The sequence below is a fragment of the Hemiscyllium ocellatum genome, chromosome 1 (assembly GCF_020745735.1).
Source record: "Hemiscyllium ocellatum isolate sHemOce1 chromosome 1, sHemOce1.pat.X.cur, whole genome shotgun sequence".
NCBI lineage: Eukaryota > Metazoa > Chordata > Chondrichthyes > Orectolobiformes > Hemiscylliidae > Hemiscyllium > Hemiscyllium ocellatum.
Genome location: NC_083401.1, coordinates 84,505,088 through 84,524,563, shown reverse-complemented (window position 1 = coordinate 84,524,563; position 19,476 = coordinate 84,505,088). Strand labels below are relative to the sequence as shown.

The 19,476-nt window shown below is 37.6% G+C and overlaps 1 protein-coding gene across 4 annotated transcripts in view; it reads right to left on the bottom strand.

Annotated features, from left to right (window-relative positions):
* Positions 1-2,022: 2,022 nt before the first annotated feature.
* Positions 2,023-19,476, bottom strand: part of trappc13 (trafficking protein particle complex subunit 13) — a 67,110-nt gene continuing 49,656 nt past the window's right edge. Inside the window, exons 8-13 of one of the 4 annotated variants that reach the window (XM_060830391.1) lie at positions 18,750-18,767; positions 15,971-16,104; positions 11,020-11,218; positions 9,363-9,463; positions 7,257-7,407; positions 2,023-2,807 (exon numbers count right to left, since the gene is read on the bottom strand). In XM_060830391.1, the coding sequence (XP_060686374.1) occupies positions 2,700-2,807; positions 7,257-7,407; positions 9,363-9,463; positions 11,020-11,218; positions 15,971-16,104; positions 18,750-18,767 (711 nt within the window). In that variant the 3' untranslated portion in view covers positions 2,023-2,699. The remainder of the gene's footprint in view (positions 2,808-7,256; positions 7,408-9,362; positions 9,464-11,019; positions 11,219-15,970; positions 16,105-18,749; positions 18,768-19,476) is intronic. The other 3 variants (XM_060830401.1, XM_060830410.1, XM_060830419.1) reach the window with 3 other exon arrangements.

Sequence of the window (19,476 nt, the reverse complement as noted above, 5' to 3'; positions counted from 1 at the left end):
TTACTGCAGACTAAGGTAAACTCTTCAGAGAAATAAGGAAAGTGTGTGGATCAACAGGCTGACCAGCAGTGGAGTGACATCACATCACAGTAGAGAAAGCAACTAATTGACGAGTAGGGTAGGTGAATATTTCTATGTAGTAAAAGTACGGTACTCACGTTTACGTCACCATTGTTTTCCTTTTAAAAAGCTGGTTGAATTTAATCTTCATACTGGTGATTTAAAAAACACAATTTTATAATAAAGGGAAAAGAACGAGGAACTTAGAATAATTAATTTATAAATTGATTCAAAACAAATGACAGGCTGAGTGATGTTTCTGTTGCTGCAACATATGGAAGAGGCTGGCCACCAGTGTGATCCAGAGCGAATGTATTCTTCAAAAAAAAAGTGTTTGCAGTTCGAGGAATGTCAGAACTGAATTAAGAGGAGTCTGAGTTGCAGAAATTGTAGATCAGTGGGGAAGGTTACCTGAACACTACGCTTCACAGCGTGGTCACACCATTCAAATTATGTAATTCAAAACTGGTCTGTGATCAGGGAGAGGATGTGAATACAGATGAGGGAGATGTGGGGATCCTGGGGTTACATTTGAGGAAACTCAGCCCCTTTTGTCAAGCAGTTGCAACGTTCTTGTAAGCTTTGCGGGTGAGAGTGGGGCCTATGATTGAATTGACAACACTATCATGGTACAGAGAACCATTGTAGTGGCAAGAAATTGGAATGTCATCATGGTAAGGGACAGTATAATAAATATAAAGATGGTATTCTCTGCAGCAGTAAGTGGGAGTCCAAGTGTGTGTTACCTACCCAGTGTCAGGTTAAGGAGATTACTGAGTCTGGGCTTTTCTCATGCCCTTTTTGTGCTATGTAGATTTTTTTTCCCCTACTCTTCAGTTTCTGTACTTTTGCTGTATGTTGTTCATGTTTCTTCTGCAAACACTTATTCAATGTGTCCCTTTTTGCCACAGTTTCTGCATACAAGCTTTATACTAACAATTTGCTGCTATCTGACTTGTTTTCCTACACAAATGGTAGCTTGGAGTTTGTGTTGGTACTCGTCTCCTAGCTGCCATTTTGTGAGCTCTCATGCTCAAACTTCCAGGGCTGCTGGTTTCAATGAGATTGCTATTTCCAATGCTGTTTTTGAAGCCTGTGCACTGTACACCTTTTTCCTGGGGGAGGGAAATGCCCTCCCACCCAGCTGACTGTACCTCCTCATTGCAGCGTGTTTTAATTTTTATTATTGAAGCACCTCAAAGATATGTGATGAGGACCATAAAACTTTTAATATAAATCAGTGAACTGACCCAGGGGTTCTCAAAACAATTAGCTTTATTACCAGTTTCTTCTGTTATGTTCCAAGAACCAGCAGGCTGACGTGTTAACAAGAGCTTTACTAAATATTTTACAGATGTTCATACTGTAGGCAAGTTTAGACGAAGCTATTCCTCCACCCAAAATGGCCAATGACATAGTCATTGTCAAGTGACTGGACTGTTTAATTAAAGTGACAGTCCACCATATTTACACATTCATGATCCTTTACAAACCCATACTGGTACTCTCCAGTCAATTCAATGCTCAGTCCTTAACCACAGATTCCAATAACTATTGATCTTAAAAGTAGAAGAGAAGTTAAAACACTCCTTAATCAATTTCTGTCACTGCTTTCTGCAAAGGGATACTTGTGATGAAAAAGGAACCGGGCAGGAAAAGAGACAATGTGCAGGGCTACTCAGAAAAGACAGGAGATTGGCACGAGGTTAAAATACTCAAGACAACCAGTATAGACTTGATGGGCTGAATAACTTCCTTCTGCACCGTAACATTTCTGGAATTTTGTGAACCAGTGCACAGCTTTTCAACAGCTTTAACCTTCAGCCCAACAAATATTGCATATTTTGTTCCAACCTACTCAATGTCTACATGCTCCCAACATAAAATAGGTGGAGGCAGTTGCCACGTATCACTACTTCATGAAGTGCTTCTCAGTTGAAGTAATGTACATTGGAGAATATATTTTAAATTTAAAGCTTTATTACATGTGCATGAAATTAAAAGCAATTTTGAACAGATATTTATTTTATAAAAACTGCCTTGTTGATTTTGTATTAATCAGTGTGACCAGCACTGGGTGCAAGGGAATGCACCATTTCCTATCTTAGGCAACTTGAAGCACTGCCAGGTTTTGCATGATCAGATGCAAAGTAAAGCTCCCTCCACTGTACCTCCACAATATGCTTCATGAATGCACTGAACTCCTGCATTCATGTGACAGTTTTCCATTTCCCACACACTTGGTCTTGCTCAATAAGATCACCAATTTAGTGCAAATAGAAATGTTATATTATGGATTTACATCCCATATAAAGTAAATTGAGACTATCAATGCAAGTTTAATTCATGCAAGAACTATACAGCCAGTAAACAGAGAAAACCACCATTTCATCAATACATCGGATTACAAAGTAGGTTCCAGAGGCATGAAGGGCAGTGCATCAATCCACTCAATCTCCAGAGTTAACAATTTTCACGGTAGCATCAGCAGACTTTTTAAAATTATAAAATCTCCAAACATTTTGGTTTATATGAATATGGTGGTAGTTCACGAACGAAAAAGCAGGTCACAGCGTTAAAACAAAACCACTGGTCCACAGCTAACCACAGGAAGGGAACACCACTACTAGAAGATACTTCTAGCTTTCTGGTTTCAGGTGTGAAAAGACCACACATACTTGTGCAATGTCATCATACTCATAAGTTCTTTTTAAAAATGTGTCCATCAATCGCAATCCTGAAATACTCTGAAAAGACAATTGAACAAAATTACAAGTTGTAGGAAGTATACTGTAAACAGAACATCTCAACTGGTATTTACAAAGTTAATGCAAAATTTAATGGCAGTGTTTTCATTTGGTTGCAAACATAACAGAAATTGCTGTGAAATGTCTAACATTGTTTACATGTGACAGATAAAAGTAATACATAAGTATCCTGGATCCTCAAACAAAATATGTATTTTTCATTAAAATAACCAACTTTTCTCTGACAGTGAAGCTCATGAGCAGTTAAACAGGATGCAAAAGTCAAACAAAGGGACAGATGCAACATATTCATAGTTACCACAATGTGATTCTGCATCACAACCGGTGCACAGTTTTGTGAATTGAAAAAAAATGCTCGTTTCTGCTCTCAGCCAAGGTGATAGCACTCTTGCCTCAGAGAGGATGTAACAAGTTCAAGGCCATGCCACAGACTTGAGCGCAAACACAGACAAACATTCCAGAGCTGAACACCTTGCCCTGTTCGGGGTGCCACTCATCATTTAAGCTTCTGTTTGCACTCAGGTGGGCTTGAAAGATTCCATAGAACTATTTCAAAGAACAAGGTAGTTAGCCTTGGTGTCTTGCCCAATAATTGTCCAGTTAGTGGAAAACTGCTGTTTGCAGGAGTTTCATTGTGTGTAAAACATTTTCATATTACAGCATTGACTACATTTTTAAGGTAACTCATCGACTGTAAAACACTTGGGAATGTTCTGAAATTGTGAAAGATGCTATATAACTATAAGTGGGTCCTTACGATGAGAACACTATTTCCCTCACTTACAGTCATAGAGATGTACAGCACGGAACCAGACCCTTCGGTCCAACCCATCCATGCTACCCAGATATCCCAACCCCATCTCGTCCCACCTGCCATCACCTGGCCCATATCCCTCCAAACACTTCCTATTCATATACCCATCCAAATGCCTCTTAAATGTTGCAATTGTACCAGCCTCCACCACTTCCTCTGACAGCTTATTCCATACATGTACCACCCTCTGTGTGAAAAAGTTGCCCCTTAGGTCTCTTTTATATCTTCCACCTCTCACCCTGAACCTATGCCCTCTCGTTCTGGACTCCCGACCCCAGGGAAAAGACTTTGTCTATTTATCTTATCCATGCCCCTCCTAATTTTGTAAACCTCTATAAGTTCACCCCTCAGCCTCCGACGTTCCAGGGAAAACAACCCCAGCCTGTTCAGCATCTCCCTATAGCTCAAATCCTCCAACCCTGGCAACATCCTTGTAAATCTCTTCTGAACCCTTTCAGGTTTCACAACATCTTTCCGATAGGAAGGAGACGAGAAGTGCATGCAATATTCCAACAATGGCCTAATCAATGTCCTGTACAGCCGCACCATGACCTCCCAACTCCTGTACTCAATACTCTTACCAATAAAGGTAAGCATACCAAACACCTTCTTCATTATCCTACCTATCTGAGCCTCCACTCCAAGGAGCTGTTTAACTGCACTCCAAGGACTCTTTGTTCAGCAACACTCCCATTAAGCGTATACATCCTGCTAAGATTTGCTTTCCCATCATTTGCTGTAACAAACTGGACAAGGGAAACGTGAACTTGGGGGAACCACCAACTCAGAAGCCAAACAACCGGGAGCTTTTTGTAAGTAACAAACATCATTCAAAAAGCTTAAATCCAAAACAGAAGTGCCTATGTGCTTGAACTTGGAAATGATGCTTGGGAACTGTCTTGCTATTCCCTGTGTTGAAGAATATTAAACATGGTGTTTTGAAAATCCCTAGTCACAGCCTCGAAAATGCAGTCTCTCTCTCTCTCTCAAACACGTTGTACACCTATTCCTATCTACTTTGAAAATTATTTAACAGTAAAAATACACTCTATTCAAAATGTCTTCTGTCAGCGTTTCTCCATTCTAATTCCACACAACTCCTAGGGGTTGCATTTATTAATATTAAGAACTCCCAACACCCTCAGAAATACAGATTTTAATAAGCTTACATTCATCAAAACTAGTAAAAGAAATAATTTCAAAATTAAAAGAACATTGCGATGTAATATTTATAGTCAATGCAGAAAATAATAGATTCTGTATAAAATAGCATAACAAATTTTGCAAACAGTTTTGTAGATTATGAATAACAATAATCAACTTTTTAAAAAGTTTTCATTTGAAAAATGCGTATGATTTTGATTCAGTAATGTGCATTATTGACATCACATAGTGAAATCGATCCAATAAGCCATAATTGTTAAAAAGGCATAAGGTGTGTTAGCTTTTGTTAGTAGAGTGATCGAGTTTCAGAACCTTGTTGTCATGCTGCAGCTGTACAAAATTCTGGTGTGGCCATATTTGGGAGTATTATGTACAGCTCTGGTCACCACATTGCAGGAAGGATGTGGAAGTTTTGGAAAGGGTTCAAAGCAGATTTTCTAGGATGTTGCCTGATATGGAAGGAAGGTCTTATGAAGAAAGGCTGAGAAACTGGAGGCTGTTTTCGTTACAGAGATGAAGGTTGAGAGGTGACTTAATAGAGACATGCAAGATGATCAGAGGGTTAGATAGGGTGGACAGTGAGAACCTTTTTTCTTGGATGGTGATGGCTAGCACATGAGGGCATAGCTTTAAATTAAGGGGTGATAGATATAGACAGATGTCAGAGGTAGTTTCTTTACTCAGAGTAGTAGGGGCGTGCAATGTTGCCTGCAACAGTAGTAGACTTGCCAACTTTAAGGGCACTTAAATGGTCATTGGATAGACATATGGATGACAATGGAATAATGTAGGATAGATGGGCTTTAGATTGGTTTCACAGGTCAACGCAACATCGAGGGCCGAAGGATCTATACAGCGTTGTAATGTTTTATGTTCTAATACATTAATAAAACTGGTTGCTAAGGAATTAGAATGTTTGTGAAAACCAAATAATCCTTCACTGTGGCTATCACAGATGCACTCACTAACCCACCACTTATCAATAAAATGAAAGGAGAAAAACTGTGGCCTGACAAGCAGGCCATAAGATATAAATTCTTCACATCATATAGAGTTGTATAGAGTCATATATCAGTTAACAATTTTGAGCACAGTCTTAGTTAACAACTAAAATGCAACTAATATGCATCTTCTGCATAATGAAATGTCCCAAGGCACTATACAAAAGCATAATGAAGTGTGATTTTAAGTTACATAAGGAGCTATTTGGTTAGATGGCTACAAGCTTGGTTAAAGAGGTTTTGTTTTTATTCATTCAAGGGATGAGGGCGTTGCTGGCTGGGCTGGCATTTATTGCCCATCCCTAATTGCCAGAGAGCTGTTAAGAGTCAACCACATTGCTGTGGATCTGGAGTTACACTTAGGCTAGACTAGGTAAGGACAGCAGATTTCCTTCCCTAAAGGACATTAATGAACTAGATGAGTTTTTCTGACAATGGATACATAGTCATCATTCAAGAGTTCCTGAATTTTATTGAATTTAAATTCCACTATCTGCCATGGCAGGATTCGAATCAGGTCCCCAGCTCATTACCTGACTCTCTAGATTAATAGTACAGTGATAATATCACTAGACCATCACCTTGTTTTAAGGAGAGTTTTAAAGAGGGACAGTAAAGTAAAGATGTAAAAGGAAAATATTTCAGAAGGTGAATTGAGGCAACTGAAAGCACGATCATCGATGATGGAGCAATTGGCAGTGTATGCAGTCCAGAATTACAGCACAGATATCTTGTAATTCTGTTTGCCGAGCTGGGAATTTGTGTTGCAGACGTTTCGTCCCCTGTCTAGGTGACATCCTCTGTGCTTGGGAGCCTCCTGTGAAGCGCTTCTGTGATGTTTCCTCCTGCATTTATAGTGGTTTGTCTCTGCCACTTTTGGTTGTCAGTTCCAGCTGTCCGTTGCAGTGGTCGGTATATTAGGTCCAGGTCGATGTGTTTATTGATTGAATCTGTGGATGAGTGCCATGCCTCTAGGAATTCCCTGGCTGTTTTCTGTTTGGCTTGTCCTATAATAGTAGTGTAACAAGCCAAACAGAGAACAACTAGGGAATTCCTAGAGGCATGGCACAACAATGAGCACCCGAGCTACAAATCTTCTCACAAACTTTGAAGATATCTTGTAAGGTTGGGGGGCTGGAGGAGATTACAGAAATAGGGAGGAGCATGAAGGGACTTTGAAACAAGGGTGAGGAAATTTAAAATTGAGATGCTTTTTGATCAGGAGGTAAAGCAGGCCAGTGACTCACAGGATGACTGGTATTTTAGGAACTGGGCAGTATTTTGCATAAGCTCAAATGTAGGGAAGGTAGAATATAGCATTGTAGGCACAAATACTCTAAGACTATTGCCAGGGAACTGGATACAATTGTTAGCTAGATTTGGAGCAACATAGAAAGTAAATTTGTCAAGATTATTGCACTTACTAAGTTCCCATTCTCTGAGTCTTACCTGTAAACCTTGCATGGAGGCCAATAGCTTGAGTGCAAGATGAAGAGAAGAATTTGGACTCAATTTTCCTAGCTGTCTTCCTGAAATGCCACACCAGTGGATTGCATTTGTATTGCACATTTCAAGCACCAGATCCATTGTCCTCTCACTGCTAAAAGAAATGGAAACTGAGTGAGATAGCTCAGTACAATATCACAAGTACTTTGATATATAAAAACAGAGATTTGAATCACATTATATCTTTCTTTAGATACAGGTCCTAAAACTGCTTACAATATTCCAAATGTGGTCTGACCAGAGCCTTATATAGTGCCAGCACTACTCATTTTCTCTTAAATTCTCACCCTGTTGAAATGAATGCAAACCTTTCATTTGTCTTCCTAACCACCAACTTAATGCTACTTACAGGTTAAGAGAATCCTGTACTAGGACTCCCGAGTCTCTTTGTGCTTCAGATTTCTGAAGCCTTTTCCATTTAGAAAATAGTCTATGCTTCTATATTTCCTATCAAAACGTAGAACCTCTCACATTCCCACATTATATTCCTACTTTCGCCACTTTGTCCATTCACCAAGCATATCCAAGTCATTCTGTAACCTCCTCACCTCCTCAACATTATCTGTCCCTCCTCCAATCTTTGCGTCATCTGCAAAATTAGCAACAATGCTTTCAGTTCCTTCGCCCAGATTGTTAAGGTGCATATTTTTAATCCCAACACTAACCCCTGTGGAACTCAACTAGTCACCAGCTGCCATCCTGGAAAAGATCTCTTTATCCTTACTCTCTGCCAATCAGCCTATCCTCTATCCACAGCAGTACCTTGCCCCTAACATCATGGGCTCCTATCTTAGTTAGCAACTTCCTGGAAATCCGAAGTGATCGCATCCATTGGCTCTGTTTTAATCTAACTTTCTTGTTAACTCCTCAAAGAATTCTAACGGATTGGTCAGGCTTGACCACCCCTTGATAAAGCCATCCTATTGTCCGATGCATTTCCAAGCACACCACAATCTTATCCTTAATAACAGACTCCAAAATCTTACTAACGGCCAAGGTTAGGCTAACTGGCCTATAATTTCCTGTCTTCTGCCTCCCTCCCTCCTTAAACAGAGTGTCACGTTAACCATTTTCCAGTTCTCTGGGATCCCCCCTGACTTCAGTAATTCCTGAAAGGAATTCCTTCACCTTCAGCACCCTCATCAAGTCTGCCTCATTACATCTGACCCATAGGATGGTAGAAATATGGAATGCACTGTTTGAGAGGGTGGTGGAGATAGGTATTTTTTAAACTTGCAAAAGAACTATTTGCATTCCCCTTAAGGCAACAAGGGGATCTCACAATTTCTGTTCCCACTTCAAAAAACTCCAGTAACTTATTAAAACATAATTTGCTCTTTCAAGATTCGTGCTGAAATTTCCTAATCAATCCATCGGTTCTCATGTGATTACTAATTCTATTCTGAATAATTGTTTCTAAAAGCTTCCACACCACAAAAGTTAAACTGATTGGTATGTAACTGCTGGCATTATTCTTTCAAGCTTCCTTGAAGGAAAGCCACAATGTTTGCAATTCTCCAGTCTTCTGCACCCACCAATCCTCAAAAGTCCAAGAAAAACTAAAAGATGATAGCTAGTGCCCCCTAAATTTCTACCCTCGTTTCCTTCAAAAGTCTTGGATGCATCTCAGTGGTCCCAGTGCTTTGTTAACTTTAAGTACCAATTGTCCATCCAAGACTTCTTCCTGATCAATTTTGAACCCTTCTATTGACAGTATATCCTCCTCTGTCACCATGACCTCCCTCTTTTAAAAAGAGGGATTTAATATATTCACATGTTGATACCCTTTCTGGTCTCTGATCAGACTAGTCCTTTTTAAACTACTAATCCACTACTTACATGCCTATTGAAGGGTGCAAATAGCTAAAAGGTGATATCTCTGCAGGGACGGGAAAACAAAACTCAAACATAGTCTTGTAGTCTTCATCTTTGACTGTAGACTTCGGAGGAGGAGTAGATTTCAACATTTCATAATGAAATATTCTCCCCTTAATTAGCTAAGTTCAATGTAAAGTCACATTCCACATGCATTAGCCATCTTACTATTACCTGCAATTAGTTATTTTACATGTAACTTCAAAAGGTTCTTCAAGATTTACAGTATCTGGAATCATCTCCAAGGAAAGTCTGACATCACCATAACCAGGGGCCTGAAATAAAACCATGAGAAGCAGGGGACTTTAAAGAGGAAAAATTAAAATCTACTTCATTATGCTTCTGAAAAAAGATCAGAAAAAAAATTAATCACATAGCATTTGTACCAAGAGTTTCAAATCTTCAGAACAGAACATCCTTCAGATACATATTCTTTAACATCACATAGTTATGAATTAGAGATGCCGGTTCGACTGGGGTGTACAAGGTTAAAAATTACATGAAATTCAACGTTTCGGGCATAAGCCCTTCATTAGGAATGAGGAAAGTGGGACACACTTTCCTCATTCCTGATGAAGGGCTTATGCCCGAAACGTCAAATCTCCTGTTCCTTGGATGCTGCCTGACCTGCTGCGCTTTTCCAGCAACACATTTTCAGCTCTGATCTCCAGCATCTGCAGACCTCACTTTCTCCTCGTTAAAAATCACATACCAGGTTATAGTCCAACAGGTTTATTTGGAAGCACTAGCTTTCGGAGCGCTGCTCCTGACAACCACCTGATGAAGGACCATCGCTCTGAAAGCTAGTGCTTCCAATTAAACCCGTTGGACTATAACCTGGTGTTGTGTGATTTTTAACTTCATAGTTATGAAGATTCACAGGCAATTAATTCTCAGGTGAAGTATCAAGTAGAAGTATTGGACACTATTTTGGTGTTAACTAAACATAGACAAGATGGGGTGAAGGAGAATCATTACATGGTTCTCCAGTTAACCTGACTACAAGTCATCAAGTATGGCCGGTTCAGGTGAATCCAAAAAGCCCAATATGCTGCTTGCTATAAGATATAAAGAATGAGTAAGATACTGGAGGCTGAACTGCAGCCACAGAATTGTTTCTCAAGGTTTGAAGTATTTAATAACTGTTTATAAACCCTCCATGTTACCCGGGCAACTCCAGCTATCCATCCGCAATCCCGCATCCTTACCCTCTGCAGAACAGGGAAAGAAACGACGTCTCTACCATTGTCATCACTGTCACTACACATTGGTGGGTATGGAGACTCATATAGGCCAGACTAACTATGGATCGTATCTTCATTCCTAAAGGACATTAATGAACCAGATGGATTTTTCCAACAATCGACAATGGGGCGTGGTCATCCTCATTCCAGATTTTCATTGAATTCAAATTCCCCTATCTGCCATGACAGCACTTGAACCAGTTCCCCAGAACCTTACCTGAGTCTCTGAATTCACAGTCCAATGATAATATCACTAGGTGATCACTCCACATGAGCCCTGTCAATATTTTGGCAATAGTACTGAAGATTTGCACTCTACAACTTGTCACACCCCATTTGTTCTTATCATTTCCTTAAAAAGAGTAATGACAAACGAAGGAAAATGACACTTCTAATATGAATACCCTATTAAAAGTTGACACTCAGTGCAATGGTCTAGATGTCAAAAGTTCTAACGTTCCTTTAGTGAACACAGAGCCTGAGCTAGTACTAATGTGATAGAAATTTATAACCACAGCCTTTCACACAACAGAATTATGACTAAATTGATTATTCTGAAGAAAACTAAATTGTGCACATTTACGAACCATTCGTTGTAACTGACTTGTTTGCAACCGTCCTCTTTCACCCAAGTTTGTTTTCCACACTATGTCCAATTTTCCAATTACTGTGACACCCTTGATGACCCCAGCCTTCTCTGCAAATTCAGGCTTAGGTTTGAGACAATATAGATATTGCCGTGTGTCCATAGGCTGCAAGTAGGTCATCTTCCCAAATGTGGAGCAGCTGAAAAGAACAGAAGCATGTCAATGACAAAATCTAATTTATTTACCTTCAAAAAGAAGCTAACGTCATTTTACAGCAGAAAAACAGTCCAGTCAGTCCAAGAGGCGTATGCCATTGTTATTTTCCAAACAGGTGTCTTCCCGTCTTATTGCATCTAATCCTATCAAAATATTATTCTATTCTTTCCCCCTTAGGTACTTTAATGATTCCCTTTAGTGATGATTCTTGGCTGACATCTTAACAGAATTTACATTTTCCTGATGAAGGGCTTATGCTCGAAACGTCGAATTCTCTATTCCTGAGATGCTGCCTAACCTGCTGTGCTTTGACCAGCAACACATTTGTAACAGAATTTACAGTATGACAACAGCAAGTCACGTTTTACAGTATTTTAAAAATTGGTGTAACTAATCCTATTTAAAGTATTATTTCTTATAAATTAGATTATTATTGAAGTATGCAGAATAAGCAAATGTCTAATTCAATCATTTGAAGTTCTTTCAGATACAAGACCTTGTATTTGTCTGTGTTGAAATTAGATTAGATTCCCTACAGTGTGGAAACAGGCCCTTAGGCCCAACAAGTCCACACCGACCCTCCAAAGAGCAACCCAGCCAGACCCATTCCCCTACATTCACCCTGACTAATGCACCTAACACTGCGGGAAATTTAGCATGATCAATTCACCTAACCTGCACATCTTTGGACTGTGGGAGGAAACCCACGCAGACACAGGGAGAATGTGCAAACTCCACACAGACAGTTGCCCGAATGAACCCGGGTCCCTGGCGCTGTGAGGCAGCAGTGCTAACCACTGAGCCACTGTGCTATTCTCCCATTCTGTAAGTTTGTTAATACCTTCTTCCAATGTGTTGTGTTTAAAATATTTGGGTTAGCAGTTCTTAAAATTGAGCATATAACTTAAATTGCATTGGAAAGCAAACTTGTGTGAGTTCTAAGACATTCAGTGGTTGAACATGAGTGTAAAGGATGCTTTAATTAGAACAAGGTAACTACATCTCAAATGAAGAGGTTAAATGGTATATAAATTAATCAAACTTAGAGGTTAAAACCCCTTGTCCAGGGAAATTGGGAACAGACAGCAGCCCTCTTCATGATGGAATACTAGCTCACCACAGCACGGTGGCACAGTGGTTAGCATTGCTGCCTCACAGTGCCAGAGACCTGGGTTCAATTCCCGCCTCAGGTGACTGACTGTGTGTGGAGTTTGCACGTTCTCCCCATGTCTGCGTGGGTTTTCTCCGGGTGCTCCGGTTTCCTCCCACAGTCCAAAGATGTGCGGGTCAAGTGAACTGGCCATACTAAATTGCCCATAGTGTTAGGTAAGGGGTAAATGTAGGAGTATGGGTGGGTTGCGCTTCGGTGGGTCGGTGTGGACTTGTTGGGCCGAAGGGCCTGTTTCCACACTAAGTAATCTAATCTAATCACTATTTTTTGAACATTTTGAAGCTGCATTATTATCAAAATTATTAACAGTATACCAAGGGTTACAGGGAGAAGGCAGGAGAATAGAATTGAGAAACATATCAGCTATGAGCGAATGGCCTAATTCTGGTCCTAAATCTTATGGAGAGTTCCCTGGAAATGTTCAATCTGCATTCTTAAATAAGAGTATAACAGTATAATGTTGCTACCTCCAGTTCTCTGGCATTATACCTTCTCCTAACAATTTCAAAAATATGTCATAATGTTGCTACTATCTCTTTCCAAATTCTTTTAATCTGCAAACTCTCAATTTACCTGGTCAAGGGGTTTTAACCTCTAAGTTTGATTAACTTACATATCATTTAACATCTTTATTTGAAATGCAGATTATATTATTTTAATTAAATCATCCTTTACACTCCTGTTCAACCATTGAGATCTTAGTACTCACTCAAGTTTGCCTTCCAAAGCTCTCCTTTCATGTTTCCTTTATTTTAAGCTAATTTCATTTCTGTACATAATAATTTAAAGCCTTGCAATCTCCTAAAAATCTGGACTTAAAACTAAACAAGTTAATTTAAATTATATGTTCAATTTTAAGAATTGCAAGTCCAAATATTTTAAACAAAATAAATGTTAATTTCCTTCTCCCTTTATATTAAAAAAAGAGATGATTTGGGTCAAAACTGTCAATAGAACTTGTTGAGAAGTCTGGACTTCGGGTACTTTTCTCTGTTTGAAATATCTCTGCTTTCAGAGCTATACTTAGATAAACTAGGATGTGGAATGACAACCACATGTACAACACAGTATAACTACATGCAACAATATAAAATTATAAGCTGCAGTCCAAGATTGTGAGCTAAAATGTGTCAAATAGAAAGCACATAAGGACTATACGCTTTGAACAAATTCAAGATTAAAACAAAGCATAGACTTGTCAAATTTCTACTGTATATCATTTCAGTTTGACAAATGACAGATCAATTACGAACCTCAAGAATAGTTGTCACTGCTGTGAATAGTAATTTGTAGAAATATCTATTAGTGATGATAAGGGACAGTGTGCCTATGTAAAAGATATCCATATACCAAACAATATGTAATTGTGGTTCAAAGAAGGGTCTGGACATATTTGTTGAGAAAGTTGTGCTTCATATTTACTTTTTTTCTCATTTTTGGGATCTGGGTGTCACTGAGTAGGCCAGCATTTATAGCCCATTGATTATTTCATTTACTAATAGCACAAATATGAAAGATGCAAAAGTGTGAGAAAGTCTTTAGCATCAGATACCAACCATTACAGCCAGGAATATTTGCAGCTGCTCATTAAATTTCATAGGATCTGGAGCTACTCAATTCTGGTTGCCACATTACAGGAAATATGTGGAGGTTTGAGAGGGTGCAGAAGAGCTTTACCAGGATGCTGCTTGGCTTAAGGGTATGAGCTATAAAGAAAGGCTAGAAAATCTTGGGTTGTTGTCTCTGGAATGAGAAGACTTGATACAAGTCTATTAAATTAAGATGTATAGATAGGGTTAACATTCAGAATCTTTTTCAGAATTGAAATGTCTAATATTAGGAGGCATGCCTTTAACATGAGAGGAGAAAGTTCAAAGGAGATGTGAGGGGCAAGGTTTTTTTTAACACAGAGAGCAGAAGAAGTTTAGAACGTGGTGCCAGGAGTGGTGGAGGCCGATACAACAGGCTTTTAGAGAAGCGCATGAACATACAAGGAATGCAGGGATATAAACTAAGGCCAGACAGAACAGATTAGTTTAATTTGATCCAAAGGGCCAGTTCCTGTTCTGTACTATGCTCTATGTACTCAATGAATCCAACAGAAAAGGCAATTCAGAAGAGAGTATGCAGACTAGGCTTCATTCTCACAGGTATGGAGGTCATAAATACAAAAGGCCCACACTCAAAGCTAGTTGGCAGACTCTCTCAAACAGTGCTTTGGGCTCAGTTCTACGACCTTTATAAACTGAAAACTTCAAGTTCACATAGTATCATGTTCACGATTTTAGACTTCATTATATAATATTTGATAAAGATCAAGACATTTATTCAAATATTTAAATGAAACTATACTGGAAGTTTCATATGTGTGTGTGTTTACAGTCAATAATTATGCAATATTCCCCATACTGTTACTGGCAGTATTGGATATGAAATAGAGAGCATTTCTTGACATTCTTATTTATACACAGTCTCTTCCTTCCACTGCAATCTGTCCCTTCCAAACAGAATATCAAAAGATCATTTTCTGCTGCAATTTGTCTTAATTGAAAAACATACCCAATAAGAGGGTTACTGCAGTTATCTGACACTAGCAATAGAAATTCTACTATATTCTAGAGTAAAGTAACATCACAGAATTAAGATTTGTAGCGATTAGTGATCCTAAAGCAAGGAAAATGCTTTTATAATTAAATGCACAGGACCATGAATGACACCTCTTTGAAGACAATTACAAATAACCATTGTTTGGAGAGAAATCATCCTGAACTTATCTAAGTTTCTTAAAGCCAGAAGAGTATTTTTATCAGTCATTCAAATATAACTTGCAAGGGTTATATACTTGGGTTTTAAGGGCACTATTTTTTCCAAATATGAAAACCTTTTTATCACAGCAATGCAACTGAATAGCAAGGTTTTCCAGAGTGAACAGTTCTTCAAGAGAAAATATCAGCTAAGATCAAAACTGTCTTAGTGGACATTCAATTAGAAATTGAATCAGCTTTTCAATATTTTAAGTAGCTCTGATTTTAAAAGTGTCAAGCACCATAACTGAGAATCAGCAAATCAAGTCTACTTTATGGAGATTTTTGAGGAGTTCTAACAAGAATCTGAAAATCCCTTCCTTCCATCAAACCCACTCAAAGAACTAAGAATGCTGAACTTAAAACATTACCCATAATTATGTAAACATCAAGATACTCACATCATAATCTTTTGGCTACAACTTCCAAAAAGAGGATCATGAACTTCAAGCTGTCTTAAAAATTCTCATACAACTCAAAGTTGAAACATCATGTTTCACTAGTTTTTAAAATGTGCTGCACAGAGATTGCCTTCTAATTAGAAGGGAAAAACTGGTATACACGACAGTGCTTTTGCAAAAAGGGAACAATTATCAAAAGTTAGTCAGGAAGGCAATCAAGAAATATTGGAAAAAAGGGAGTTGAACACAGTAATTAAAATAATCATTTAACATAGACAGTAAAAGCTACATAAATAGGAAGATAATGTAAAAAACCAACGTGATGGACCACAGCTGTGAATTTAATCCTTCATTCTTACCTACTCCCTCGTGTATTCACGGTATTCAATTCAGTTACGTTATACATTATGGATGGCTCAAGAGAAACCTTTTCCATGTACATTGGCGTACTTGTGATATTCTGTATCTGTGCTTCAAGAAAGACTTCATCTGTCTGAATGGAGGGAGAAAAATATCTTCTAAACCAAATCATACCAAATCATCTGAGAAATAACCTAAATATTACAATTAGTTCATGCCTCAGAATCACAGGACAGGAAATCAATAAAGGAAAGCAGAAGCATTGTTCCAAGAAACATCTTACTCATATCTATATTAGTTTATTAATGTAATTATTGCAATGGATTTGGGATAAATTTATTCAAGATTTTTTAAACATATTACAAATAATTAGGGCATTAAACATTATTTGGAGCTGACCATGAAAAATCCTTTTTGGAAAAAAGGGTCTTACTGATTGAATAATGCACAGTTACTTTCTCTTTTAACATAAGCAATAAAAATACTACATAAAATATGGTGGATACAAACTAAATTACTATAAACAAGAAGCAATTTAAGTCTAATTCTACTGCTTTGACAAAAGCAGCTGGCAGTATTTTTAATGAGATACACTGAATGTATGATGATTTATTAACCACCCAGGTTTTCTTTCTTAATGTGGGGAGAAAAGGGAGCAAAGTAAAATTGCAGTGAAATCCTTTCTTGTTTTTTTAACAACTTAACCATAAACTTTCCCCACACCACGAACCTGCTGGTTTAGATTATGGCACAGGTTACCCAAATCAGAACAAGACTCAAAATCTTGCAAAGATTTTTTATTACAATTGACAACTTTAAAAAATTATGAAATTCACCTTTTAATATTTGTTTCATATTACTAACAGATAGCAAATGTTTACTTGTTTGTGGACGTCAGAAGAGGGTACAGTGAGCAAGGGGGTAAAAGTTATTTAGTGATTTATTCTTTGTTCTTTACACAAATGGTGCATGTTGATTAATTAAAAACAAAAATAAAATGATTTTGCGTTCTATTATTCTACAATGTGGATTGGTCATTTAAAAGGAACTTATAACTCTCACATTATGCAACCAACAACTATGAAATTGTTTATCTGTGCAACTGGGTACATTCTAATTAACATCCTATCCTTTCACGGCATGCAAATCTGTAAAGTGAAACTAAAAGCTTAGGTGAGATTTTCATAATTTTGGCAATGTAAGCATAGGAATAAATGAGGTAAAACAATTAATTACACGGGCAATAGGGATATCAAACATTAAGCGAAATAAATGAAACCTTTACTATGTGCCTAATGGGTCTAGGTGGAAAGTTTAGTTACAATGACCAGAGTCATACATAGCCTAAACCAAGTGTCAACAATTATCCAGAGCAAGATGCAATTAAAAATCAGGAAAACTATGGGAAGTACTAGAGGAAATTGAAAACATAATATGGAAGGGATGGAAATGCTAGTAGAAAGTGAGGATGGAAATGCGACAAGCAAAAAGATTAGCATGCAACATATATAAGAAATCCAAGAAGTTATCTCAGGAAGAAAAACTGGGCTTGTTCAGGTCCCAAAGCAATATCTTCATGTAGCAGCAGAGAATAGGGAAAATAGATTATACAATAGTTCAAATTTGCATTAGTGAAACTTGGTGTAGTGAAAGGTGGTGGAAGCTGATTCCATAAAAACTTTAAAGGATTTGGACAGATGCTGAAGGATGAGAAACCTAATGTGTTATGGACACAAAGAGGGCATCTGGGACTAAGCTCACTTCAACTTCCACAGCCACCATAGATATCAGCCTCCTTATAGAATTTGTTTCTATAATTCTAAAAATGTAACCATTGCTTTTGTAATTTAAATCACATTACTGTTCAAAAATGACTAGATTAATTTGTATATTAAATGTAATCATTCCGCAGATGCAACAATTTGCTAAGTTATATTAGCCAGAGACTGTTCTAATGAAAGATCATTGACTTGAAACGCTAATCATGAACCATTCGGCACATTGGAGAGATACGCCAAGTAGGCAGGTGGGACTAGTTTAGTTTGGGATTGAGATTGGCCGAAAGAGACCGTTTCCATCTGTATGATTCTCTGACTCTATATGCTGCCTGATCCACTGTTTCCAGCAGATTCACCTATCATTTGTTGCAGAGAAAAGGAACCCTTGTTGATTTTAGTCTGTTCCATTCAAATACTAGAACATATGCACAATGTCAATGACAATATTGACAAAATTTCAGTGCTTAGTGTTCCATTTTTGATTTCTATCCAAAACCATTAATGTATTGACAGCTGGTTCCACATAATATGTTCATCTCCCAACGTGACATTAACGTTAAAGATTTTAAAAATTTCACTTTGATGAAACATCTTCCAACAAATCCATTGCTCAAAACCCTTTACTTTTATGTTGTTTACCTTTTTACTCAACAGTTTTTTTTAAAGCAAGCTTGGATGATGGGATTAGTGACATAATGGAAAAGCATAAATTTGTTACAATACAGTCAAGCCTTTGAAAAATTAACTTTTCAGCTTTCAAGTGGTTATTTATTGGTTAACTTGAAGGCAATTCAGTAAAATGGACATTAAATGAACAAAATATAATTTACAATCAGATTTTCAAAGTCGTCACTTTGTAGACAATCCATTTCAAAGAAATTTCCAATTTGAACAATGCTTCTCCATTATCTTTCTGCAAATTTAGCCAGTGTTAATTACAGCCATTGTGATTATGTTGCAATTAAATCAAAACACAAAGTAGCAATAAATAAAAAATTACCACAGAACTGAGGTCACTCTAATAGGGGAAAAATTAAAAAAGCAAACATTATTAGAGAAATAAGGATCAAATGTTAAAGAAAAGGTAATCTACTTTACCTAAATATTTCATGAAAAGCTTAATCATCTTCTTCATTATGTTCCCAATATACTATTAGTATGGAAAGAAAGGGTCAAAGCAATCACCCATGAGTGAGACAAAATAAATAAATGTACATTCATTAGGCTAGCCTTTTCCAAAATAGTCCACGCAAAGACCAACCACTCAAGGGGACATAAAGCCAATTACAATACTTTTTTAAAAACTAATTTCAAAATACATCTAGAAATGGAAATAAAGAATTTTGATGAGTACTCTCTATTATATGTTGTGAAGGAGAGTATTTACGGAATTATTTTTACCTCTGGAAAGTATAAGGAAGAAGATTTGCACAAACGTGCTTTCAGATAAGTGTCACTGCTTCTCACAAAGACTTGGCTCAAATGTTGAAAACTTCACAAATCACTGAAAATACTTGCATTTAAACCTTTTGCTTTGTTACATGTTGTGTGTGTAAAAAAACTACAGAGTAAGGAACTCACTAATTTGATTCCTAATAATGAGTTACACAAGAATACAGTAAATATTCTATTCAGTCACTCAGACCAGTTCTGCTATTCATTTTGATCTATGCAATCAGTATCTCATTACTATTTATCCACCATTGATTCATATCCTTTAAAATGAT